This window comes from Halichoerus grypus, chromosome 11, assembly GCF_964656455.1.
Source record: "Halichoerus grypus chromosome 11, mHalGry1.hap1.1, whole genome shotgun sequence".
Classification (NCBI taxonomy): Eukaryota; Metazoa; Chordata; class Mammalia; order Carnivora; family Phocidae; genus Halichoerus; species Halichoerus grypus.
In genome coordinates, this window is record NC_135722.1 from 103,037,419 (window position 1) to 103,064,566 (window position 27,148).

Consider the following 27,148-nt stretch of genomic DNA (forward strand, 5'->3'; position numbering starts at 1 on the left):
CTAGTAGTTTTCTTCTCCTCCCCCTCCTCCTCCTTCTTTTTTTGGCCCCATAGTCTTTTCTCAAATTCTAACTCGTGTGAAAGGCAGATATGTAAAATAGAGAAAAGCTTCCCTGGTTAGGGCCAGCGTGGGGGACCCAGAACCTAGCTCACTCACCCTCTTTTTCTCCACCTCCAACCCCCTACCCCAGAGACATGAAATAACTTCTTAAGGGCTTCTTGCAGCAGGTGGGAAAAAAAAAAACCCACTAAACGGTTTAGTTCTAACACTATCGCTTTATCAGTCAATTATTCAGTGACAACAAGATGCAATAGGTTTGGCAAAATGAAAATATCTGGAATATTAAGATATACTTCTTGAATATGCCCCTAGTTCTTGTTCTGTTTCCAACAACAACAGCTGGAGAATCACAGCAGGACAATAGGTTCAAGTCAGGCCCACGGGCTTAGGTATCGTAACAGCTCTTGGGGTGGCTGCCCAGGTCACAGTGACTCCCCTTCTGTAGAAACGTGCCCCCTCTGCAGACACAGTGTGGGCCCCAGGACTCGACTGCTATGATATCACCCCCCCCCCCCATGGCCACAGCTCACTGGTCCGGCTGAGTTGACTGTTCAAGTCCAGCCAATCTCTGGAATTTTATGATCTGGCCTTCAGGAAGAGAATCCGTCTCCTTCTCCCCACCCATCTCTTTTTGACAAAGTTGTAAGATAAAAAACTTAGATGTTGCCGTAGGCCATGCTGCCCACCTGCAAGAGAAAAGCCATACGGAGTGAAAGGGAATAAAGCCACCCCACAGAAAGCACCAGAGATAAATGGCAAAGAGCAGAGGGAGGGAGGCTCCCAGCATTTGACTTCTTGATTTTCATTGAGACTCTGCTCCATTCTTGCCCTTTGCATGGTTTAATTTTTCAGCTTTTCCTTGGATTCCATGAGTCAGTAAATTCCACTTTCTATTTCTGCTAGCTCAAGCTGGGTTCTTGGCACTTGCCCTTGCCACCAAAGTAGCAGGACAATCAAACATACAGCGTCGGTGACAGCACAGAACTAACCTTGGTCCAGAATTAACATCTCTAACTTGTTCTGGGGAAGGTAGAAAGCTGCCTGTGTAATCCAGAAGTCTAGAAAGACGGGGCTTTTCTGACAGTCCTTTCAGGCATCAGGGGGGAGAAAAGTAGATGCGGCCACAGGGAAAGCTGGCTGAGCAGGATTTTGGCTTGATGAGCCCGAATGGCCATAAAGCTGTGCGAATAGTGGTAACACCAAGGAGTGGCTGGAGTGGGGAGCCCTTAGCAACTCCATAATCTCCATCAGCTTCCTCCAAGCCACTCCAAATAACCCTACAATAGAAGTTAAAACTCTTCCAAGCATTGACAATTCTATCCACTATCTTCACTTCTGCAGGAATCTTGACCCTGAAACCTCTCTTGCGCCAAAGGTTACTTTCTTTCTGTTTCTCTTTGGAACCTGCCCTTCCTTCCAAACAAGTTTGCAAACCCAGCCTCTCCTATCTCCTCTAAGCCTCAAGGTCAAAGAGACTTCCTACAGGGGACTTGTTTGGTTAGAGTTGCAAAGAGCACTTACTGGGCTTCACCAGGAAAGTCTGTCATCTACTGTTCCTAGTGCAGAAAGCATCCCAAACTGAGCTTTGTGGCTCCCTGCTGGCAAGCAGGAAAGACAAACAAGAGAAGCAGTGGGGCTCTGGTGGTGTGCTGGAGAGTTCAGGAGGAGACCTGACTGGCTCCGGAAGGAAATCAGCTTCACAGTGAAACCAGATGCCTGTGTGGGACCGAGACCCTCCAGCAGCAGAAGATGAGGGGTTGGGGATACGCTGCTGAGAAACTGAGGGGAAAGCAGGAGGTTTGGAAAGCTTGAGTTATTACTGGCCTGAATTCTGCCAGCAAGAGAACATAATATGGTGTAGCCTTTCTATTAACTCTTTCAGGCCTTTACTGAGCCAGGAAAGGTGACTTACTCATTGAACCTGGTGGCTAATTAGGTAAAAATGAAGCTCACAAGTAAAAATATCATTACATTTCTTCTTCCTATATGGGCCATGCTCTTCATATTAGTGTTCAGCCCAGTGGTCGAAGGATGATATACCACAAAGTGAAAAACTAAAGACTTTATGAAATATTTCATTTCCTAACCTTATTTTAAAATTCCCACTAGTTACAAGTTCCACAAACACTCTGTTCCTTCAGGAGTACATGTTATAAAGTAAGTGCTCAATAAATGCATGTGAATGAATGAATGAATGAATGAGACAGACATCACTGCAGATGAGTGTCCCCTATCCTAGAAACAGAGCATGGAGCCCACTCTTAGGGCCTTTGGGATTGGTTCCCTGTCCCCTTATCATACCTGACCATTGAAGGTCATGTTCATGACTACTTCAGTGGGGCCTGGTTTGGGGATAACACATAAGGAAATATATTCAGGCCAGTGTCATTTTGAGACTTTGGTCCCTGCCACCTACACAAGGCCAGTCATGGCCAATGAAGCATTTCCAGTTCTTCCCAGTCTCTCTGAAGTGCCTGGGGGAGCGGCACCTGGCAAACAGTGCCCTATCACTGCTCCACACGCCTGGCCAGCCCATCACTCACCATGAGGAACATAAAGCTGCCTGAGAGCTTGCTGCCAGGGAGCATCTGTTTAGCTGGCATTGACTCCTGTGGGAACAAAGCCAATGAGCCTGGGTGAGGAGAAGAGGAAGCAGTCAGGATAAAAAAAAAAAAAAAGGGTTAGGGAGTAATAGTGCTTTGTTACATTAAAGACTTAACAGGCCTTTTAATTTCTACAGCAAAGCACAGAGGAATTCACTGTGGAAATGTGTGAAAGCCTTTGGCTGGCCCCAGGTCGCAAATCCTACTTCATGGAAGGCACAGGGCTCGGAGGAGTGATGTTTGCTACAGCCGCTCCAACCTGCCAATCCTCTTCCTCACTCATCCTATGTACCCCTTGTGGGGATGACACCAGACAAAGGCTCTCCTTGTATTTCTCAGGGACTGCCACGCAGATGAATCTCCATGTGGGATCTAAGTTTCTACTATTCTGCTTGGAGGGACACGGGTAGGCAAAGTCTTCCAGGTCGTACATTTCAAAAATTAAGGCTCAGACAACTCCCATCCAGTCGACCAACATGTTAATAAATCATCCCCCATAACTTTCAGTCCCTTGGGCCATTTACACCACAGCCAGGCTCAGGTTCGCTCTGCCTGACAAACAAGATTTCTATATCACCACAATTTTCCCAAGTTTGATACCCTGAACATTTACTTTATTTTCACTGACCTGTGAGCTCCACTAGGGAACAGACTCTATGTTATTTGACTTCTATTTCCAGAGCCTGGCCTGGTGTCTGGTAAACACAGTAATTCAGTGAATGCCTGTAGAATGAGTGCTTCCACGCCTGTTTACCACACTAGCAGGAAAAAAGAGTTTGGCTTCAGTGAGCAGATAGGTTGGGAAATATTTGGTGCTTTTCAGGATATCATTAAGTAGAAGAGATCCCTATGATCTCCCATGAACACTACCTCTTTTAGGATGCTTATTGTGGTAAGCATACTATTACGGTTTAAAAAAATTTTTTTTCAGCACACCTACAAATCTCTCCCTATAAATTCTCTGGAAGCAGGAACCAGGTGTGTTTCAATTATTTTATCCATCCCCTCACCCAATAAATGAACTAAATAACCGAATGAATGAATGTTTATTGACCAAACCATATTAGAGTCTCAGGTCTATCAAAACCTTCCAACACAACCACCCAAGTCTTTTTAAAAGAAAGTTCAGCCCCCAGAAAAACACTTGCAGAAATTTATGTTGGCACATCAACCAAAGACAACATTCATAGGACAACATCAATACCAAGTAGCAGAGAAAACAAATAGCTTTGAGGCGCATGCAGAACGGGGAAAATGTGAACTGTGGATAGCCTGGCCAGGCCCAGAGCACAGGAGACTGGGGATGACAGCCAGGGTAGGCTAGAGAATGTGGCGGTAGCCAAAATTTGTGGATAACTCACAATGCAGATCAACCACGTCAGTAAGAGGAACCGCACTGACGACACTGACCTAGATCAGTTCTGTGGGGAATTTGTCAGGTGTGCTGAAGCAAGGGCTTTATCCAGGGAAGGTGGCAGAAGAAAATCGTCATGCACAGTTACGCATACTGGCAAATGGACCTAGAAGAGGGCCAACAATGGGTAGAGGGAAGCCTTGATTCAGAGGGTAGGGTTTCTCTCTGCTGCAGGGTTCCCTTATAATTAACCAATTAGAGCCATAGCTTCATTTCCTGTGGCAGTTTTCTCTGCCACACAGAATGAGGTCACAGCCCTAACCACACAGATCTATAAAGCATCTGGGAGATGAAGAATGGTTTCAGATAAGCTTGGATCATTCCCCAGAGATGACTGGACACATGTGTGGTATTCTTAGCCTCAGTAGGAAGAGCTTCTCAGAGGAATCAAAGTGTATTCTGACACCAGCTTTTAAGTCCCTATTTACATCCTTATCACATGACTCTAACAAAAGAGATAGAATATTACTAGGTCTATCAAGCAACTCTAGAAGCTGGAATAAATCAATCAGGGCTCCATCAACTCTGAAATAACAAATCGTAGCAGTATTCAGTAGTACTAGATATGATACTCTAAGTGAAAAGGATTATTTAATATAATTTATTATGTATGTGAAAGAATTATTTAAACTCTCAGGGGCCATTGGGATTTAACATATTACTATGAGTAGTATTTAGATGATGTCAATTTCTCAGAGAAACCAGAAATACCTATTGGCTATCAGAGTTCCAATCTACAAATAGAAGGGATGGATTTTACATAAGCCCATGAAGGGGACAGAGGGAAGCATACAGGATGGGCAGGAAAATCAAACATCAGACAGGGACAAGGGGCATTACTGCATTATTCTAGATGAGTTCATTATAAAGTTGTGTGCGTTGTTTTGATGAAGAGACTGTGTTACCACCACAAACAGAAAACTCTCCCACTGTCCTTTCCCCTTATGTCTTACCAGAATGGGAGATCAGGGGATATTTATGCAAGCATTAAAACAAGAAAAAGACAGCCAAGTCTTTTGGCTCTTTGGTTGAAAGGTTTGGAACTGAAAAGGAACCGAAGGCAAAGGCTAGGGCTGACTGTGCTGGTTTCCTCCGCCTAATAAGACAGTGGGACCTGACACCCAGGGGCTGAGTTAAAAAGCGGGGAAGCCATAGAAGGACCTGAGGCGCTTCTGCCACAACTGGTAGATGGGTCAGACAGTATGAAGCTTGAGACCAGGGGAGCCCCAGAGGCCAAGAGTGAGAGAAGAGGAAGCAGGAATACTGGTAGCACTTAAAGAGGTGGCTTCCGGGCTCCGTGGTGTTTCATCTCTCAGACTGTGGCTCTTTCTTAACAATCCCCTTACGTGTGTTCAGGGAGGGCTGATGCAAAATGAGGAGCCCTGCAGTGCAGGCAGGATGCAAGCTCCGCCCTTCCGTGAAGGCTGAGACATCCCTGGGCCAAAGGAAAATCCCAACTCGGTTCATTAGGTGGGGACAGCATTTCTGCAGTTTTCCTGTGTCAGGAACAAGGCTGGGGCACAGGGGCAAGGGCTGGGAAGGTTCCGAGACAAGTCGGCTGCGGAGCTTTTTAATTAGAAACAGGAATTGAGGAAAGAATGTACAGTGCAGCGGGAGAAAGAAACTCTTACACACACATTCACGAGAAGGGTCACCTCTGGGGAACAGGCCAGGATTGGAGGGGTGGCCAAAGGCACAGAGTCTTGCCTATAATGTTCATATTAAGAAGAGAATGGATTCATGTGTTGTTTAACTAAAAACTGATCTTCAAAAAGCCTTATATTTAAGAAGGACATAGAGGGAAGAAAGAGAGAGGTGGAAAGAAAAAGAGAGAGGAAGAAAAGATGAAAGACACAACCAACAGCCTAGGTCTCCTTGTAAAGGTCTCCCTGGATGCTGGAATCAGGTGACCCAAAGGGGTGGGGCTTGGAAGCAATGGAAGACACATGGAGCAAATCACAAGGTGGGGGGGAGAGTCCTAAACCAGAATTTCCTGGGTCACAAGAGAAGGAAATGGAAGAAACAACAGAATTCTGAGAGAAAACAGTGAAAAGAAAAAGACCCCCAGCCAGTCCTGGCCCATACTGCCGGTCAGATCGAGGTCCAGTCCCCCCACTCTCACACAGAAGGGAGCAAATGCTGGTTCCCCTGAACGGGGCCAGGAACTCAAGCAACCTCTCTCCTCTTAGGTCCTGTCTGCCAACCATGCCCTTGGTTGTGAAGAAATCCACTGCTCGGAAAATGGAAAGAGACATAAACACGAAGAGAGCACTTCATGTGGACCACCTAGTCACCCTGCCCTCTCTCAAACTTTCCACCAATGCAATTCCACCCCACCCCTAACTTGGCCCAGCCAGTTAGATCCTGAAATAGAACGAGCACTCTTGCCATACATGCCGGGCTTTCCCTGGGGATTTTCTTGGGGAGAATCCCCGGGAAGAGTGGAGACCACCTCTTTTGGAAGGAGATGACCTCTGAGTTTTTGGTCCTGTCTGCTGGGCTCAGGTGAGCCACAGGGAAGGGCATCGCTCAGGGGAACCGGAGGCAGGCGGCCCTTCAGATTTCTCCCCTTTAGCCATCTCGTCTGCCCCGTACCCACCACCTTGGCCCCTTAGGGCTCTGCGGGGGAAGTGATCTGGGGTCCCCCTGAGGATGGGGGCGGAGAACCCCTTCCAGAGATTAGGCGGGAGGCGCTGGGGGGAGGGGAGCTGGGCGTGGGAGGAGCAGACAGTTACCTCATTGAAGCCCTCCTGCAGGACGTCCAGTAAGTTCCCCCGGGTCAGGCAGGCGAGCATTGTTCCTGGCGGGGGCTCCCCGGGCGGGGTGTGCAGGCCAGGCAGCGGCCGCCGCCGCCTCCTCCCTCCGCACACAAAGACTCTCTGCTCAGCTCATGGGGATCTCTCCGGAGTCCCGCAGGCCACTCACTTACTGGAAACCTAGACCCGAGCCAAACTAGCGCCTTCCACTGGGCATGCTCGCACCGGGCCTCTGCCGGAGGGGCCCAGGCGCTGTCGCGGTTCCTATAGAAACAGCTGGGCGCGCAAAGGGTGGAGGGGCGCTGGCTGGCAGCCCCCGGCCAGGAGTCCGTAAGGGGGAGCACCGCGGGCGCGCGGGCGGGCTGGGGTGCGCGCGCACCGCACACACACACAGACACACACACACACACACTCTCTCTCTCTCTCTCTCTGTCCGTCCAACACACATACACCGGGCTGGGGGCGGGCGTGTGTGCCTACACCGCAGACACATACACACCGGGCCCCCGGCGGGCGTGCGGGTCTGTGTGCGCGCGCGCTGCGAACATACATCCACGTGAGCGCACACACACACACTCGACACACCGGCGGGCGTGCCGGCGGATGCATGCGCTTGCAATCACACACGAGCTCACACACCGGGCCTGCAGGCAGGAGTACCGGCGTGAGCGCGCGCTGCACACGCGCGCACACACACGTTCTGCTGATTTAAGGCCCAACGCTCCACCACAAGATGGGTGGGAAGGGGAGTGAATCAGGATTTTTTTTCTCCCAGACTAGCTGAAAACAGCAGCCTTTTTCCGTAAGGGGCCTGGACAGTGAGGTTGGACTAAAGAAGGGGAAGCAGAAGGGACAGAGAAAAAAAAGAGAAAGAGAAGAACCACCAGAAGGAGAGGGGGGTAAAAGAGGATAGAGCTTTAGTTATTAATAGTATTAGAACACATTTAATAGAAATAGTAGTAAAGAAATACCACAGGATCGGGGTGCCTGGGTGGCTCAGTCGTTAAGCGTCTGCCTTCGGCTCAGGTCATGATCCCAGTGTCCTGGGATCAAGTCCCACATCGGGCTCCCTGCTTGGCGGGAAGCCTGCTTCTCCCTCTCCCACTCCCCCTGCTTGTGTTCCTGCTCTAGCTATCTCTCTCTCTGTCAAATAAATAAATAAAATCTTTAAAAAAAAAAAAAAAAGAAAGAAATACCACAGGATCATAACAGAAACATCAAGGGGAAACCAAGGATCACCAAGGCTTTACCCAAAAAATCTGTATTTCTTTTAAAAATAACTGCTAAGGGGCGCCTGGGTGGCTCAGTTGGTTGAGCCGCTGACTCTTGATTTCGGCTCAGGTTATGATCTCAGGGTCCTGCGAGGGAGCCCCGCCACGGCCCACCCCCTTCCTCAGAGAGAAGTCCACTTCAGGATTCTCTCTCCCTCTGCACCTTCCCCCCTGCTCTGTCGCTCTCTCTCTAAAATAAATCTTTAAAACAAACAAATAACAAAAAATAACTGCTAAAATGTAAAGCCCATATTTTTAGTGAGCTTTAAATGAATTAAATGGATTTTAATTGAAATAAACACTACAAGGGCGCCTGGGTGGCTCAGTCCTTAAGCGTCTGCCTTCGGCTCAGGTCATGATCCCAAGGTCCTGGGATTGAGCCCCGCCTCGGGCTCCCTGCTCCGCCAGAAGCCTGCTTCTCCCTCTCCCACTCCCCCTGCTTGTGTTCCCTTTCTCGCTGTGTCTCTGTCAAATAAATAAATAAAATCTTTAAAGAAAAAAAGAAATAAACACTACAGGTGGGTGGGGGGTGGGATAAATGGGTGATCGGTATTAAGGAGGGCACTTTTTACGATGAACACTGGGTATTATACGTAAGTAATGAATCACTAAATTCTCCTGAAGCCAATATTACATATATGTTAACCAAAATTTAAATATTTTGAAAAATAAAATAAATACTACAAAAATGCCCTGGAGTATTTGAAAGAGTTAGGTAAAAGCTTCCCCAAATGAAATAGAGAGCTATTCCCCTCTGTTTCTAGTTATTCAAGTCACAGCCTTGCTTATTTATTTTTAGGACTACTAGTCATTTGTACTCTCAGTGCACATTCTTGTTTCTATAGGGAAACTGGAAGCTGAAAGAACACCCATATTATATTACACCTCGTGATCCCAGATGGAGGGGAAGGATTTACAGAATGTTAAGGCTCAAAGAAGGTCAGGGCCTTGCCCAAGGACACAGCTGGTCAGTGATAAAGGCAGTTTGAGGATCTAGGACTCTACACTTATGATTTTGCAGAAGGCCCAAATTTCTTCCCCAAATACCCACTGGTACCTTAGGAGGAAAAGTCAGAAACGGTTCTTTTCAACCTAATGACCTCCTCCTCAGCTCCTCAGCTCACTTAGAGAAAAAGAAACTCGGTAGGGAGCATCCAGAACTAGCAACATCTTGCCTGAATGTCTAAAGCTGCTAAACACAATGATACTTCTGAGAAAGACACACCTCCCACCCCCCCACCCCCACCCCAACCACAGCAAGCAGGAAGCAGAAGGCCACCAGAGGTGTTCCATGGCTGGTGCTGATTGAATGCTCTGTATTCAATTCTGACAAAGGCTGGGGAAAAGCCATGGTACCAAATAAAACTGAACCTGATCAGCCCATGAATCAAAAAAGGACTGTCCTTCGTAACTGGGGAATTTAACTGCCAAGAATTCCCCTTGCCATGACCACAGCTCATGGTGTAATACGATCAGGTGAGTCACTAACCCATGTTAATGCAACAAGGCCCTTTTAAAAGAGAAGCAGGAAACTTCCAACAACATAAAATTGCATGCAACACATCTACATGCATAGTGATGCAAAACCAAAACACCCAGTTGGTGGGTCCCTGGATAGAGGATTCTGATTGGTTGCTGGCCCATCATGCTTTGGACAAAGTAAATATTTGAAACATCAGAGGGAGGTCCTGCTGATAGTTATATGGCAAAAGGTCACTGTTTCTCAAAGAACAAGTCCTTTATCCAAGTAAGACCTGTGAGCTCAATATTCCTAGGAAAAGACTCATTAAATCATTGGATTTTAAAGCTAAAAAAAAAAAGATATTTGACACACATGGAGGAATGAAGACTAGGACAGCTATTTACATGAACTCAGCAAATCAATATGAGAGCTAAGATCTGAACCAAATGCCTCTGATGCTCACAGCATGCTGGAGGAATTAGAGGGAACTGTGGTGAATAGATACAAGATTTATTATAGGGCGTATGGTCCACAATTGCACTATTCCCTAGAAATCTGTAATTATATCAACCACATATCCTACAGTAGTGGTATGCAATAGAATTTTCTATGATGGTGGAAGTGTTCTATATCTGTGCCATCCAATCCAGTGGCCACTAGCCACACGTGATTAGTAAGCACTTAAAATGTGGCTAATGCAAATGCAGGACTAAAATTTAAGTAGCATTTAATTTTAATTCATTTAAATTTAGATAGTACCCACATTTCATAATATTCTGTGCCATTTTCCCCATACAATTATTGAAATGTTCCAAAAATTATAATATTTTCACATATAGACTGACTCTCACACTTGGAAAAAGCACAAAATTCCTGTTGGAGCATATAATCTCTAGGGGTTTTTTTTGCTCAGAAGATGTGCTCACCATATTTATCATGGTCTGCCTTACCAAATAGCCCAGGTGAAGAACTGAGCTTTAGCTCTAAGCAGCACTAACATTTACTGTTCCCTCCATCTGCCCCATCTCGCTCTGCTGTCCTATCAGCATAAGAGCTGGGAGGGTAAGTGGGTTAGCTAAAAGAACCAGGAATAACTAGGACAATGATCTGCATCCTGTAGTGCTAGAACAGGGGGAAACCGAGAGCTAGACCCGGTAGCTGGAACCACTCCCACCACTTCTGGCTTGTCATTCACTCTGCCTGTGAGGAGAGGCAAAGGGTCCAAACTAGCCGCTTTTTGCCTATCTCTGCCACGCTGCCTGATTTCTGAAATTATACCAGACCTCCTCGGTCCTATATTATTTTAACAGTAATGGCACAGATACTTCCCTCACCAACTAAAAGCTACCCAAATATCTATAGACAACCGTAACAATAGCAAAATTGAACTTCTACTCTTTGCCAAGCCCTATACTAAGCACTCACATACATTAGCTCATTTGATGGTCACAATTACTATAAACAGTAGGGGTTTTTTATTATCCCCATTTTACAGATGAAGAAAGAGGGGTCTGGAGGATAAGTAATTAGCTAAGTGGTGAAGCCAAAGTCCAGGTTCTTAATCATTATGCAATCAATACTTTTATATGATGCTTGAGACATAAAAGGTACTCAGTAAATGTTCTTAGTTGCATGCATGAATGAATGAGTGGAGGAAATACTGGCAAACTCATTCATCACTTATATTAATACAGATAATAATATGTTGGCCTAAGTAAGCCTTAAATAGAACTGTCATTCGGTGAAAATATTGACTGTGACTTCTCCCTATGTGGAAATGTGTGAAATTCACACCTATGTCAATTTAATACATCTATCGTGGGCAATCATTAATGACTATAAAGAAGCAGAAAGATGGTCTGAATAAACAGATAATTAAAATTGTCAATGGAAATATTTTAAATGACTCTGAAATAATTTCTTAATCTTTTTCTATTTTCACACATTAGCAAGTTTCTTGGCAGTAACATATGTTTACAATTTCTACTGCATTTATCTTCAGAGACATCAGCATAAATGTACACAAAAGGGCTCACAACTACTGGCAAAGGCCCCAAACGTGTCCTGGCTCCTAAACTGTTCTCTGTCTCCTGGCTCTTCTGCCAGCCTTAATCTTACTGCGACAATGCATTCATCCTCCTGCTCAAATGGTCAAGTGTTCTCAAACACTCCTTTTTCTTGTCAGATATAAATTCCTCATGCCCCACTCTTAAGGCCCTCTCCCAAATTGCCTATGCTCAGGTTAGCAGGCCCCTCTCTGTCTCACACATTCCCAGGGCTCATTTTAACTTCCCATGCCTTCACCACTGTCCTTCTGCCTATAATGTCCCACACTCCTGCTACTCAAATCTTTACTATGCCTAGTTCAAGTTATGCTTCCTCATAAAACTCCTCTGACCACTTCTTTTATTTATTTATTTATTTTAAAGATACTATTTATTTATCTGACAGAGAGAGAGACACAGCGAGAGAGGGAACACAAGCAGGGGGAGTGGGAGAGGGGAGAAGCAGGCTTCCTGCTGAGCAGGGAGCCCGATGCGGGGCTCGATCCTAGGACCCTGAGATCATGACCTGAGCCGAAGGCAGATGCTTAACGACTGAGCCACCCAGGCGCCCCTCCTCTGACCACTTTTAGTTTTCTTAAAATCAAGGCAGATCTGATCTGAATCTGTCTCAAATACTCAAGTCCTAGATAACCCATGGTTCATTCCTGTTCTTTTTTCAGGTTTCTGCTCAAATATCACTTTTACCTGTTCAGCCTTCTCTGACTTCCCTATTTGAAATGACAGTACCCAGGGCACCTGAGTGGCTCAGCCTAAACTTTTGATTTCAGCTCAGGTCTTGATCCTGTGGTCGTGAGTTCAAGCCTACTTAAAAAACAATAAATAAATAAAAATAAATAAAATGACAGCACCCCTTCACCCAGGCACTCCCATTCCTCTTTGCCTAATTTATTTGTATTTTTCTTCCTAGCATTCAACACTGTCTTGTGTATTCTATATTTACTTGTCTGTTTGCTTATTGTCAGTATCTCCCTGCCCAGAATGTAAGGTCCATGAGAGCAGGGACTTTTGTATGTTTTGTTACTGGCTTATCTGGTTTATCTCCAGAACCAAAAATGTTTCCTGGCACATAGTAGATGCTCAATAAATCCTGGCTGAATGAATGAATATTCCTCTTTTTATAATTCAAAGGTCATAGCATGTTCTATATCACTTAGCATTTAATTCTAGTTAATTTAGAAGTAGGAATCTTTGTCTCTTTCAGCGTATTTCCAAGACAAATATAAGTAATTTCTGGTAGCCTTCTGTATTTTCTTCTACTTCATCAATGCATTTTTTCATTAAACATTCACTAAATATATTGAGTGCCTATTATATGTCATTATATGCCAGATCCCATTCTTTTAGCAAAAAAACTTAAGGAACTCACAGTTACACATAAATACATGAATACACACAGAGGCAAGAAACAAGACTGAAAGAAAGAATAGTAAGACTAGTAAAACTAAGAATCCATTATTAGTATGTGGGGATAGAGTGTACAGGGTGAGTGTGACAGACTGGGTGGGAAGAAAAAGGGAAAAAGAGACAGAATGGTAAGAGCCTAGAGTAGGATGTTGCCAAAGTAATCACCAGATGCTAGTGCTTAATATAAACTGTACTTAGGCAGATATGCAAATACATTCTACATGAATTTTTGAAATTCACATCTCAAAAGTCATCAGCTGGTTATCCTAAGGTAAAAATGAGATTAAGACTAGCGACATCTGGTGGATATTTTAGAAGTGACCCTTGAATGTCTCTACTGTGTAAACACCACACAAGCCCCCATACCTGTGGACTGCTGACTCATAATAGGTTAGGGCCCCACATTACTAACCACACTATCATGAAATAATCTTTCTGCAGGACCTAAGGTCTCATTGCAAGAGGTAGCCAGATTTCTACCAAGAACCCTTCTATCTCTCAGCTGATGACCCTCTGCCTTCTGGAAGATGTATATATAATTTGATACCAGGATACTTCTTTTAAAAGGTAACTTATTACTTAAAATGTTCACCTCCTTTGACCTAGGAATTCTACTTCTGGAACCCAATCCTAAGAAAAAAAAGTCTTAAATGAGGAAATCAATTTGTTATTTACAATGTGGGAGGGGAATCTAAAAGTTGAACAAACAGAAAAATTGTCAAGAAAATTAGAACCATTATAATGTTTACCAAACATTTGTAACTGTAATAAAACAAACATTTTTTTTAAAGATTTATTTATTATTTATTTGAGAGAGAAAGAGAGAGAGAACAAGCAGAGAGAGGGGCAGAGGGAGAAGGAGAGAAGCAGACTCCCCACTGAGTGTGGAACCCAATGCAGGGCTGGAGCTCATGACCCTGAGATCATGACCTGAGCAAAAATCAAGAGTTGGATGCTTAACCGACTGAGCCACCCTGGCACCCCTTGATTCTCGCTTTTTTTAACTTTATGTTTGTTAGTTGTTAAAATGTTTGTTTTAGGGGCACCTGGGTCAGTGGGGCGTCAGCTTCTCCCTCTCCCTCTGCCCCTCCCTGCTGCTCATGCTCTCTCCCTCTCTCTCTCTCTCAAATAAATAAATAAAATCTTTTAAAAAATTAAAATAAAAAAATAAATAAAATCATGGTTTGCAATATTTCCCAAATGCCCTATAATTAACATGCATTATTTAAATCTTTTAAACTGCATATATTCTGATTAATTGCTATAATTTTTCAACTTCTCCCTGATTTTATTAATAATGAATCAAGGGAGATAGAATTTCTACAAGAAGGGGAAGCAAGAAAAGAAAGCAAATACACGACAATTTTGTTCCAGGATCTGAGTCTTGACGGAGAAATCCCCCAGTTGTGGAACTGTACCAAAATTCCATTAATGTCATCACACTCCTTTCAACAGCACACCAGAAACTTACAGAGGGCTCTGCTGGCAGCAGGGAGTTACAGAGTCTCCTAACCACTTGAGTCCCCATCTTCAGAGTCCCTAGAAAAGCCGGATCAGGGCCACCTTAAAATAGGAAGAGGGAGAATGTACAAAAATACAGGACAGGAACAAAAATTCCAGAGCTAAACCAATCTAGTAGTGTCAGTCCCCTGCCCCAAATCTATCAACTTATGTCATCAAGAAGTTTCAGAAATGGGACCCTGGTTAGCAGGAAATCCAGCCAAAGATATTATCATCATAACAGGACTATCCCAGGGGTATTTTAAAAACTAGCCACTTAGGCTTAATAGTAATAAAGTAAAGAGCAATGCTTCCCTATCAGTCAACCAACAATGCATTTTCCCTCTTCCCTAAGATTATCAGTAAATGACCACAGTAAGAATTCTGAAGACAATCAAGACAAATACTGGGAGCTCTGCTTATGGGCACTTCCATTCATCCTCAGCAATTCCATTTTAACCTAGAAAGGCTGCATTTATATTTTAAGGCAAAAATTTTTACATAGCACTTTAAGTTTACAAAGTGTTACCACCTACATCATCTTATTGGACCGTCATAGTAAATAACTGTTGGAAATAAAGTTCATGGTATTACACCCCAGCTACTAGTAAACAGGCTAGGGAGTTGCTCTGCCAATTAGTAGTGGAGGAAGTTTTCTAGCCACTTCTTCCGAATCCACTTGCTCTAGGTCTACGCCAGAGAACAGGCCAGGAAAATGATGATAATGATGATAATGGCAGCCTACATTTGACTACATACTGTGTACTGTTCCAACTGTTTTAAATACTCACAAACATTCTATGAAGTCGATACTATGATTTACCAACTATTTTGTGCTGTGATTCCATTCTCAGTACTGTGTCCGTCCTAAGGAATCATCCCTCTTAGGGATAAATCGATGGGCATCGGTATTTGGGAAGGATGGCATACAGACTGAAAGGGGACGTGCATTACTACTCCAAGCTCTGAAAGTCTGAATCTGGAACTTCACCCTAAGAACATGTAAGGCTCAGAGCCGGCTCAGAACCTGAAACTTCCGCCTCCTTCTTTCCAGCTACGCCCCCCCCCCCATCTCACCCCTCGGTGTGTCCCTCTTTCTGATCTGAATGCTCAACCAGTGGTAAGTATATTTTCCAGGCACCCCCCCCCCGCCCTCCCTTCCCCCGCTTTCAGCACCTACCTCTTAAATCATCGGTGTGTCTGGTTCAACATTTCTGTCCACAGCCCTTCTGAGCTCTGCCTCCTCCTGCTACGGCGTCACCGCTGCGTTCCCGATGCCATGGTGACGCGGAGGCCGGCCCCCGCCCGGCCCCGCCCACCTCCTGCCGGCGCGAGCCAGACCCTGACAACCTAGGCCCCGCCCCTTCCTTGGCCGGCTCCGCCTCCTAGCGGCCCAGACGGCAACGCCAGCAGGCCTTGACCCCGCCCCCTACCTCCCTGACCCGCCTCCTGCGGGCCGAGGCCGCCCCGCCCCCCTGAATGCCAGGACTGGCCCAGGGAGCTCCGCCTTCTGTAAATGGAAACCCGCCTCCTGGGCGTCCGAACCAGAGCCCCGCTCCGCCCCAGCCAAGGCCTGTGGGGTCCCGCGCGCGAAGTGTCTGGATTTCCCGGCTGCCCTCAGGCTGAGGGCTTCGCTTACGTAGAGCCTGCAGACCCCCACCCCGGAAAATGCACCAGGCATGTTCCTTATGCGATTTATTGATCCTAGCGGCTCCGCACCTACGAGAGCCAACAGTGCAACCAAGGGGAGTTTCCGCGCCATGCAGTGCTGTCAATGACTTGAAGTGTCCGTAACCGATGGTCAGAGATCGCTTCCTCCACGCCTCAGCCCTTGCCCTCGTTTGTCTGTTGAGGTTCTGGGACCCTTGACCCAACCACCGAAGGAATTGCCCAAGCCAGCTCTGGGGGCTGTGCACAAGAACTCAGAATGCTTTTCCAGAGCACCTCTCCTTCTTCAGCTTTGGAGTTTAAGGTGTGTAAAAGAGACACCACTAAATTAAGCCCAACAAAATCAGCTCAAGTGCTGGGGTAACCTGTCCTATTAGCACTTTTCTTGAAAGCAGGAGCAAAGGAAGGGGTCAAAAAACTTCCTGCGCCCTCATCCTAGCCCCCCTCATTTTGTGGAACTCCATCCACCCCTAGCTAACCCAAATACCACTCCAAGCTAATGGTGGCAAGTAAAAGATAGGCCTAGGGGAGGGGGCAAGACTGGGGGCACTCACAAGGGCTCTGGAGTTCTTTAAAACGTGGCAGCCATCTCTGGGCTGCCAGCCATTTCCCCAGGGCAGAGTCTCCCCAGGGGAGTAGTGGTAAAATGATGGAAACAGGTCTGTCCTCCCCAGCGCTCACACTAGGGTCCCGTTCTTGCTGTCATAGTGGCATGTGGCCTGGGGGAACCGAAGGGTTGCGTACTGCGTAGCATTTTCACACTGCAGGTTCTTCACCTCCAGAGCAGAGCGTGGCTGGGTAGAGCTGCACACTTGAATGTCTGCATAATGTAAGCTGCTCTCCTCCAACCTGAGGCCTCGACTCCTCTCCTGAGACGTGGGCTTCTCTAACACCTGTTCATCAATATGTCCTCTTGTGTCACAGGCCTGCAAGAAACAGACAGCATTAAGGGAGATTCTTGGCTTGCTTTTGCCCCTCACCCACAAAGCAGGGTCGGCAATTCTGACCGACCCCTTTGCTCCTTTGTGGGGCAGAACCAGCAAGTTCTGGTTCAAGATAACTGAGATGTGTGGCAGGGTGAAAAAGCTGAGTCCTCAGATCACATGTCTGAGCAGCCCCCTGGAAGGGCCAGAGGCCTGTCATTACCTTTGCACCGTTCTGCTGCTTCGGCTGCTTCAGAGCCCGTCCTGCTCGGCTCCCTGAGAGGAAGAAATCCAACTTAAATTCATCCTCTCTTCCCTGTCTCTACTGAGATTGCCCTCTTTGAATCTCCGTTAAACTATTATGGTGGGTTTCTAACTAATCTCCCTGCCTCTGCTCTCACCTCTTTCACTGCTGCCCTTCCCACATCCAAACTCCTCTCATGCTCTGCCCATAATATCTTCCAGCCTCATTTTTCACCAGCCCCTGACACAGTGCAGCAAATACATGTTGAGAGCCCATTTTTTGCCAGGCTGTGTGCCACATTCTGGGGCTAGAAGGATGAGCAGACTATTTTCTCTGCCTCAGGGAGCTTACAGTCTACTAGGGGAGACAAATGTGAATACAGACTATTACAGTGCAATGTGGTAAGTGCTCAGCCACACCAATCAGTCGCTTTCAATTAACTCAGCCTCTTCTTTCCTGTTTCTCTTTCTTTCTTCTTTTCTTCCTTCCTTCCTTCCCTTCCTTCCCTTTCTTTCTTCCTTCCTTCCTCCCCCTTCCTTTTCTTTCTCCCCCTTCCTTCCCTTCCCTTCCCTTTCCTTTCCTTTCCTTTTCCTTCCTTCCTTCCCTCCCTCCTTCCTTCCATCCTTCCATCCTTCCTTCCTCTGCAAGAGATAATTCCACTGCCTACCCTTTCCTCTCTGCTCCTCTTCCAGCTTGAGAACTTGCTATATTATTCCTTGGACATTGGTGTTTTCTCCCATTCTCCCCCGGTATGAGTGTGAATCTATTATAGCGCTAGTAGATTGCATCGCAGTTACTTGTTTATATGTAAACAAGTCTCTCAAACTTGATTTTGAGCTCTTCGAGGACCAAGATAGTGTGCCTCTCTGCCTCCTCGGGACCCAGCAAAGTGCCTCACATACACTATAAGTGCTCAGTTAATTTTTGCTGGGTGAAGGAAAGAATGAGCAACCAACCTTGCCACTAAGATAATGGAAAGGATGAGACCCAGAGTTTCAGAGCTGGTCTGGAACCCCGGAAGATTTTCTCCGGTGTACTATCTCCCTTTATCCCTTTCCAAGGCTACTCCTCTTTTTCATCCTTATGCCCTTTCCAAAGACACTGGTTCCAGCATCTTCTCCTCTCTAATTCGACCACTCCAAGCCCCCGCCCCCAACACCCAGTTACCCGGTTTCTTTTTCCTCTGGCAAGTTGGTGGGCAGCTCCTGTGAAAAGAAACACAGATCACCCACGTGTAAGAGTCCTGGCCTCAGTCTTCCCACCTTCACCATTTGTTCTGTGGCCTCTTTAACATTCTGGGATGACCTTCTCTCACCCTAACAAAGATTCACCCTAAGTCAGCCTGAAAGCATTTATCAAGGGTACCACATCTCTCCCACAAGGATGGTTCTGGAAGGTGGAGTGGTACAACTGACATAACCAAACCCAAAATACAGCCTCAGGCAACCAGGCACAACATGCCAGGGATATAGCTGGGTTGAGGGCTATTCTGGGATTGTCTAACAGGCTAATCCCAGCAGAGGGTAAGGGAAACCTGCCAAATAATGGGATATTCCTGGATTCAGAGACCCTCTTGCTGCAGCTTCGGTGCCTTTTTTTTTTTCCCCCAGGGTCTCTGCTAACACGGGGTTCTCACTCTGGGAGTCACAGAAGCTGCCACAACCAGGGCTAACAAATTAGGACCCCTGAAAGCCCTTTTCTAACAGGTCCTCTCCCTCCCTGCTTCCCTGTCCTTGTTTTTAATTAACAGAGAAAGTGAGAGCTATTTAACCTTTAACATGCACAGCACAGGGAGCTCTGAATTTGGTGAGTGACTCAGCTACCTTGTCCTCACTGCAGGACAGACCTCATTTCTGAGCTGGAGGACAGGCTCATTTCGGAGCCCCTGGGGTCCCCAGTGGAGCCAGTGTGTCTGTGATTGTCAACTGTTTGATGGCCAGAGAAAAACACTTGTCTGAGGAAATAGGCTGAATAGTTTGGGGCTTACTCCGGATGCTTTTTCTTGCTAGTGCATTTCCAAACTCTCACCAGAGCCAACCCTATCTGTGTGACTTCTGTCTCCACAAGGAAATTTCCTCCTTTTGCTAACTAAAAAGAAAGAGATAGAGAGAGGAAGGGAAACTTCTAGATCATGTCCATTTTACTACTGTGGAAAAAATCATGATTTTCCCCACACATATTTGACAGAGGTTTGTGTTTTGGTTTGACTTTTGCTTTTAATGCAGCTTGCTGAGTTCAGAGCAGATAGAATCACCATCTGAGGTTTACAGGTAGTTCAGAAGAAAAGCTTCTAGGTCTTTCTACTTCTGCCACTTCAGCTCTTCCTTTTTTTTTTTTCCTTTAAACCTCTGTCTAGTCATAGCCTTATCCTAGCCTCCAATTCCTTGCCCCTTGTCGCCACTGTTTTCCTACTTCTACTTAAATGGATAAAGAGAACATAAATTCTAAAGCAACAGATTTGGGCGACCCAGTTTTAGTGATTGGAGCCTGTTCCCAAATTGGATACTATACAATGCCTGGACACAACCTAAATGGAATATTCTGTTAGACTCAGAGTTGATAGGATTTTATTTTTAGCTCAGAATTCCAGAAACTAAATGAGTACTCTCCTATATTGGTAGTATGAATAAAAATTCGCTCAATTTTCCTGGAATGCACTTGACAAAAAGTATAAGGAGGCTTAACCATAAAGTATGTACCCTCTGATGTAGCAATTCCATATCCTAAGAAATAAGCAGGTACAAATATGGACGCTCATTGTAGCCTTATTTACAATTGCAAAAAATAGGAAATATCCTGTATGTGTAACATTGGGAACTGACTAGATAAATGGCATCTCCAATCAATAGACCATTATACATCCATTTAAGAAACATGTTGGAAGAACATCTAATAGCATGAGAATCTTACTCTTTAAGTTAATAAAAGGATAATAAAGCATGTTTTGGGATAAAAGCTATGCACATAGGCATTTCAAAAGGATTACATGGAGGTGACCTTTCCGAGTCATTGGCCGTGCGGGTTGGGGTCGCCTGAGCCAGGGGTTTTGTGCCGAGATGATTCAAAGCCTTGTTAAAAATGTCTGGATCCCTGTGAAGGCCTACTATACCCAAGTTTACCAGGAGATTTGTGTAGGAACGGGGTTAATGGGCTTCACCGTTTATAAAATCAGGCTTGCTGATAAAAGAAGGAAAGCTTTGAAAGCTTTTTTTTTTTTTTTAATTTTTTTTTTTTTTTTTAAGATTTTATTTATTTGCGAGAGAGACAATGAGAGACAGAGAGCATGAGAGGGAGGAGGGTCAGAGGGAGAAGCAGACTCCCTGCTGAGCAGGGAGCCTGATGCGGGACTCGATCCTGGGACTCCAGGATCATGACCTGAGCCGAAGGCAGTCGCTTAACCAACTGAGCCACCCAGGCGCCCAAGACTTTATTTATTTATTTGAGAGAGAGAGAATGAGAGAGAGCACATGAGAGGGGGGAGGGTCAGAGGAAGAAGCAGACTCCCTGCCGAGCAGGGAGCCCGATGCGGGACTCGATCCAGGGACTCCAGGATCATGACCGGAGCTGAAGGCAGTCGCTTAACCAACTGAGCCACCCAGGCGCGCTTTGAAAGCTTTGAGTCCTGCACCTGCTCATGGTCATCATTAATCAGCTTTACTTGGAGTACACATCAGATGGAACATCAGTCTCAGCAATCTCTGTTAGTTGGGAACATGGAGCATCGCTGTACCCTTGTAGACATGTTGTTTCCTTTGTGGCATGAATAAATGTAACTCTGAGGTATACCAAAAAAAAAAAAGGGATCACATGGAAATAGACTGAAATGTTCCCATCATTTATGGTTGCTATAAATATATTTAGAATATTTATGGTTGCTTCTTATTTTCTGCTCTTTGGGATTTTCCAAATTTCCTACAGTGAATGTGTGTCACTTTTGTAATCAGAAAATAATAATAAATAATAATAATGATATTTTAAAATAAAAAGCTCTTTAATTGACATACTGTCTTGAAGTCTCTGTAATTTATTGAGATAATGAGAAACAGAGGAGAACAATATCCAGTCCTACTAGTACTTTAAATTTTTTTAAGGGGTGCCTGGGTGGCTCAGTCGTTAAGCATCTGCCTTCGGCTCAGGTCATGATCCCAGGGTGCTGGGATCGAGTCCCACATCGGGCTCCCTGCTCGGCGGGAAGCCTGCTTCTCCCTCTCCCACTCCCGCTGCTTGTGTTCCTGCTCTCGCTATCTCTGTCTCTGTCAAATAAATAAATAAAATCTTTAAAAATAAAAATAAATTTTTTTAAGGTTTCATTTATTTGAGAGAGAGAGAGAGAGAGAGAGAGAGAGAGTGAGTGGGAGGGGCACAAGGATAGAGAATCTGAAGCAGATTCCATGCTGAGCACGACAAGCCCAATGCGGGGTGCAATCCCATGACCCTGAGATCATGACTTGAGCCGAAACCAAGAGTCAGACACTTATCTGACTGAGCCACCCAGGCACCCCTGGTCCTACTAATATTTTAAGAGGAAAAAAATATGTTTTGGTTGGAATATCAGGGGTAGTGTTTCTAGCCAGGCTCTAGAGTCAGACTGAGGGTATCAGACTAGCTGTGTGAACTTCAGCAAGTTTTTAGCTTCCTCAAGCTTTTATTTTCTTATTAATAAAATGAGGATAATAATAGAACCTAAACCCCATGGACTATTGGAGGAATTATATAAAAAATGTAAACTACTCAGTTAGGTGCCTGACGTATAATGAGCATCAGTAAAAGCTGCTGCGATTACCACCGTCAGAGGAAGAACTAACCAAAAATGAAGGCTATGAAAACTTGGAACAAAGGAAGTGAAAGAAGCTGTGACAGCCTTTCTGTAGAAATTCTTGGATGTCAGGGCGTCTGGGTGGCTCAGCTGGATGAGTGTCCAACTCCTGTCATTATACCTGGTACATGTAGGCATTCACTAAAATGTTTGTTTAATAAATGAATGAGTAGTAAGACCAGGACTGGAATCCAATGTACCAATTCCAAATCACATGTGCTTTTCAATGTACCTCATCTATTTCTCTAAATATAATGATGATTTTTTCCATGAGCAAGACATCCTCAAGACATCCCCAGGTATGATGATCATGATCCCAGGGTCCTGGGATCGAACCCCACTATCCCCTGGAAGGTTTAGCTAAGAAAACAGTGAACAAGGTAAAACCAGGTCTGGGGGTTTAGAGCCGTTACACCTCTGGGAAAGAACAGTAAAAACACTACAAATAATTTATTGTGAGGCTTTCACATATCCTCTGCTCTTCAATGCTATGATCTAAACACCATAGGTCATGTTATCTATATTGTATACATGGGGAAAAAGAGAAGTTACAGGACTTGCCTAAGGCTACACGGTAAGTAAATGTGAAAGCTATATTCAAATAGTCCATGGATATTCTCCATCTCCCCACTACTGCCCTTTTAAATGACATTTCTCCAAAGTTGATTTGCTTGATTTGGGAGGCAGTATTATGTAGTGGCTAAAAGTATGGGCTCTGAAGTCATACAGGCCTGGGTTGGAATATTGGTTTCTTTCCTCACTAGCCATGTGACCTGGGACAAGTTAACTTCTCTGAGCCTCAGCTTCTCAGCTGTAAAAACAGGAGGAGTAAGGCCACCTCCCTCAGCATTTTTGGGAAGAGATTGTTTGAAAAGTGCCTGGAGCATAGTAATCTCTCAAACACTAGAACTGTGATTATCATCTGGGGAAGAAGGGAAGGGAGCGAAAGGAGAGGAAGACAAAGAGAAACCATGCCAATTCACCATTCCAGTCCGGCTCTGGCCCCTCAACAGTCAGCAGGCTTGGCTGTGTTTTCTGAGGCTTTCTGAAAGGAGTGAACACAGAAAGAGGTAATGCTCTGGTGTTGGCACCCGGAGATGTGCCAGGCAGAGGGAGGTGGCAGTGGGAGGTTGGTAGAGAACTATCTGCAGGCTTTCCCTTTTTCTCTGGGCCCCCATGTCCACCAACAGAGACGTTACCCTCCACCCTCTGCCCCTACTCACCAGCTTCCCCCACAGCAGAGCTGGTTTCCCATGGTGTTCTGTCTCCGAGGAGCCCAGCTGTTTTTCTACAGAAAGAGGCTGGTGCATTTCCTGGTTCCTGGTTTAGCTTTCAGTAGCGGCTCCCGGGGAGTCTCTGTCAGTGTCAGATTTCAACCTAGCAGGTTGGACTTTGGAAGCCACCTGCTGGAGTGATTCCCAGGTGACCGTTCCCGGCCAAGGGGTAGAGGAGCACACATGCGGCTCTAGGTGAGAGCTATCTCACCGTCAGGATTTGGAGCTGCTTTGATGAAGCCATGAACTTTGAGCTTCAAGCTTCAGTGAAAAGAAACGTGAGATAGAAAAGGGCTCTGGGTTTCCTTAGGAAGTGTTTCTCTACTATCCCACACTGTCATTGAAATATATCCTCTATAATGGAGTGAAGAGTCTTAACTTATGTTTCCCCAGCACTACTCAGTTTTAATGGAGTTTCACTTTCAAGGTATCCTGTATCAGTCTCTTATTATCCCTGTCCAGAATCTGGGTTTGAATATGGGAGTCTCTTGGAAACTTAAATTTAGGGAAATGGATTCCTTTTAAGTCTCTGTTGCTTTTGGGCTTAATGTGGGCAAATCGCTTTTTTCTATGAGGCTGAGAAGACTCAACTCATTGCCTAACCCCCTTTCTGGTCAAAAATCATATGGTTCTATGATTGGAATGGCCTCAGCACTTCCTGATCACTTACTTCCTCATGGCCAGCACAGAACTACAGAAGCTCCACTCCCACCTCAACCCAGCTTCTCCTTCCAATGACCCAACGTCAGACTCATTCCATTCTCTCCAGCGAGCAGGCTGCTGTTGAGTAAATTCCTCTGTAGAAACTATGGGCTCTGGGAGAATTTGTGAAACCTGCAAGGCTTGTCTTCAGGGCTCACGTGGGAAGCTTTCACTAAGTCCTAGCTATTGTTATTACTTCTTTTTTTTTTTTTTAAGATTTTATTTATTTGACAGAGAGAGACACAGTGAGAGAGGGAACACAAGCAGGGGGATTGGGAGAGGGAGAAGCAGGCTTCCCGCAGAGCAGGGAGCCCGATGAGGGGTTCGATCCCAGGACCCTGGGATCATGACCTGAGCCGAAGGCAGACGCTTAACGACTGAGCCACCCAGGTGCCCCTCTTGTTATTACTTCTTGTTCTCAGCTACTTGTCAGATGGCAAAGCACCTTACTTTATTATCTTGTGCTGGATCATTGCACTAGCCTCTTACTTCACAGCTATGCTTCTCCCCAGCAATTCCTTCTGTATTCTACCATTAACTGTATTCTTTTCATCCTGCTACCCAAACCTCTTAGCCTGGCACTCAAAGCCCTCCACAATCTGGTCCCTTTTCAGCCACTTTCTCTAATTTAAAGAGGTAATGGGTAAAGGAAAACACCAAAGAGATTTTATGACCAGAAACTCCAAAGGAATCAACAGTGTATTGTGGTACCCAGAAAGCCTGATATACCTTAAGCAGCATTAATGGAATTCTAGAGTGATAAACAAGGGTGTTGATGATTCCACTGAAGTCTGTACCAGTCAGCCCATGATTGGAATAATAATTTTAGGTCTACATGTTGAATTTCAAGTTACATTGTCAAAAGGCAGTGTGTTCAAGAGAAAGTTGTCTAGGTGATAAGTGGTTTGGAAAGTCCTAGGGACGCCTGGCTGGCTCAGTCAGTAGAGCGTGCAACTCTTGATCTCGGGGTCATGAGATTGAGCCCCACACTGGGTGTAGAGATTACATAAATAAATAAATAAATAAATAAATAAACAAACTTAAAAAAAGTCCTATAAGATATGGTTAAAAGAATTAGGTATGTTTACTTGGGAAAAAGAAGCCTTAAGAGGATGGGGTGGTTATTTTAAAATATCTGAAAGGGACTCCCAAGTGAAAGAAGGATTGCATTTATTTTCTGGACATAACCAGACCAATGAGGAGAAGTTACTAAAATGAAGATTTGGGGTCAATAGAAGGAAGAATTTATAGGAAATACATCCAAAAAGTTCTGATGAAGAACTGCCAATAAGAACGTATGAAGTTCTAAGTTCTCTGTCACTTAAAATGTCCCAAGAGGAAGTTGACTAAGAGTTGTAAAAGAATTTGAGTGGTATGGGGATTTGGACTAAATGAGAGGTTTCCATTTTTTTCTAGCCAAGGAACCCTCTCTTTGAAATAAAGCTCACATAAAAATAACAATTCCAAAATAGATCAATGGAAGTTGTTCTGGTTGAAGTCTGAATAGGATCCTTTCTAGTTTCTTTTTCTTCTCAACTAGATTAAGGTTCCTGAGAGTAGACAATAAAAGAGCATGTTTTTTTAAATCTATGTTTATAATGTACATCTACCATAGTGTATTACTTGGGGGTTGAGAAACATTTGTTGAATGAATGGATGAACAAACAAATATATCAATAGTTATTTCTCTGAGGCATGCTTTCATTTTTGATAAGGGGTAATGCTTTAACCAAGAATTGAATTCTTTGAGTGAGGGCTCTTATCTTGGGAATCCACAGATCCCTAGGGAGGGGTATATGAATGGATCTCAAGAGCCATGTGAACCTACTCAAACTGTAAGGCAAATTTGATAGCATGTGTATTTTTTCTGGTAAGAGGATCTATTGCTTTTGCTAGGTTTTTCAAATGGGTCTGTAACCTAAAAAAGTTCAGAATCAACCACTTTAATGGAAGAATTTCAGGTGTCCACCACAACCTGGTAAAACGTATATTTGGGGGCAAGGAGGTCTTCTGGACACTCCTCAAATCAAACACGTGCATGAACAACAGAGAGTAATTGAAGAGCCAGACACCCACACTTTCCTGAACACACCACGTCCCTAGTATTAAGACTCTGCTTCCAATTGGGACACCTGGGTGGCTCAGTCGGTTAAGCGTCTGCCTTCGGCTCAGGTCATGATCTCAGGGTCCTGGGATCGAGTCCCGCATCGGGCTCCTTGCTCGGCCGGGATCCTGCTTCTCCCTCTGCCTGCTCTGCCTACCACTCCCCCTGCTTGTGTTCACTCTCTCTCTGACATAAAAAAAAAAAAAGAAAGAAAGAAAGAAAAAAGCCCTCTGCTTTCAAAGGAGGGTTCCCTGGCCATCATCAGCACACAGTTAGCCCTAGACCCCTGCATTTAGTCTTGGATTGGGTGGGTGATTCAGTGATTCCTCTCTTTGAGATGTACATGTTTTCTCTCATGAGCCTCCCCTATTGCACAGGTTGGAGAGACTCTGTGGTTTGGTGACAAGGCCAGAGGCTTCGGTGTCTGTGCCCTGCGCATGCATACTCCACCGCTCGGAATTACAAACCGTTTTCAGTGGACAGACCTTACTCTGGGAAAACAGGGCTTTAGGCAACTCCCTCCAGCCTAAAACTGTTTTCCCAACCCCTACCCAAAACAGGCCAGACAGGCTGGAGACCCTTGTTTTTGTGTCTCTAATCACCAGCTCAGACAGTGCCCTCTGGGCTGTTTGGACGGCATATCCCTTTTCCCTCCCAGGATCACTCTCTCTTTTGTTGCATTGTGAGAAAATTATGGCTGGGAATTTGATCTGGAGTCAGGTCAGCTTCCGGGTATGATCTCAGCATCCAAGTGTGAGCTCAGGGCGCTGTGACGTTGGGCACATCTAACTGAGGAGCTTTTTGTCTAGCTGGCTATGACCCCCCTCCCTCCCTGCCCATCCCATTGTCCAGGCCACAGAATAGGGAGCAGCACAAACAAG

At 45.2% G+C, this 27,148-nt stretch overlaps 2 protein-coding genes across 8 annotated transcripts in view; both read right to left on the reverse strand.

Moving 5' to 3' along the window:
- Positions 1–15,806, reverse strand: part of DIXDC1 (DIX domain containing 1) — a 66,750-nt gene extending 50,944 nt beyond the window's left edge. For 2 of the 6 annotated variants that reach the window (XR_013442612.1, XM_078058994.1), the window contains exon 1: positions 6,813–7,158. Coding sequence is in view for 4 of the 6 variants with exons in the window: in XM_078058994.1 (XP_077915120.1) it covers positions 6,813–6,872 (60 nt within the window). In the remaining 2 variants the exon portion in view is untranslated. Of the gene's footprint in view, positions 1–6,812; positions 7,160–14,507; positions 14,600–15,716 lie in introns of those variants that run through there. The other 4 variants (XM_036075433.2, XM_036075435.2, XM_036075432.2 and 1 more) reach the window with 4 other exon arrangements.
- Positions 15,807–16,218: 412 nt separating this feature from the next.
- Positions 16,219–23,605, reverse strand: C11H11orf52 (chromosome 11 C11orf52 homolog). 2 transcript variants are annotated; one of them, XM_036075472.2, is made up of 4 exons: positions 23,411–23,605; positions 18,539–18,576; positions 17,351–17,403; positions 16,219–17,130 (listed from the first exon to the last, which is right to left on the reverse strand). In XM_036075472.2, the coding sequence occupies exons 1-4, from the start codon at positions 23,440–23,442 to the stop codon at positions 16,882–16,884; spliced, it is 372 nt and encodes a 123-aa protein (XP_035931365.1). In that variant the 5' UTR covers positions 23,443–23,605; the 3' UTR covers positions 16,219–16,881. The 2 variants fall into 2 exon arrangements, with proteins under 2 accessions (XP_035931365.1, XP_035931366.1); XM_036075473.2 differs by lacking the exon at positions 23,411–23,605 and adding an exon at positions 21,000–21,104.
- Between the last annotated feature and the right edge of the window lie 3,543 nt (positions 23,606–27,148).

What these genes read in the sequence shown, in the direction of transcription:
- C11H11orf52 (XM_036075472.2), bottom strand. Translation starts at nt 23,442, where the DNA reads ATGGGAAACCAGCTCTGCTGTGGGGGAAGCTG. An exon ending in CCAGAGGAAAAAGAAACCGG is followed by an intron (nt 17,404 to 18,538) that starts GTAACTGGGTGT and finishes TCTTCCTCTCAG; the next exon opens with GGAGCCGAGCAGGACGGGCT. An exon ending in AGCAGCAGAACGGTGCAAAG is followed by an intron (nt 17,131 to 17,350) that starts GTAATGACAGGC and finishes TGTTTCTTGCAG; the next exon opens with GCCTGTGACACAAGAGGACA.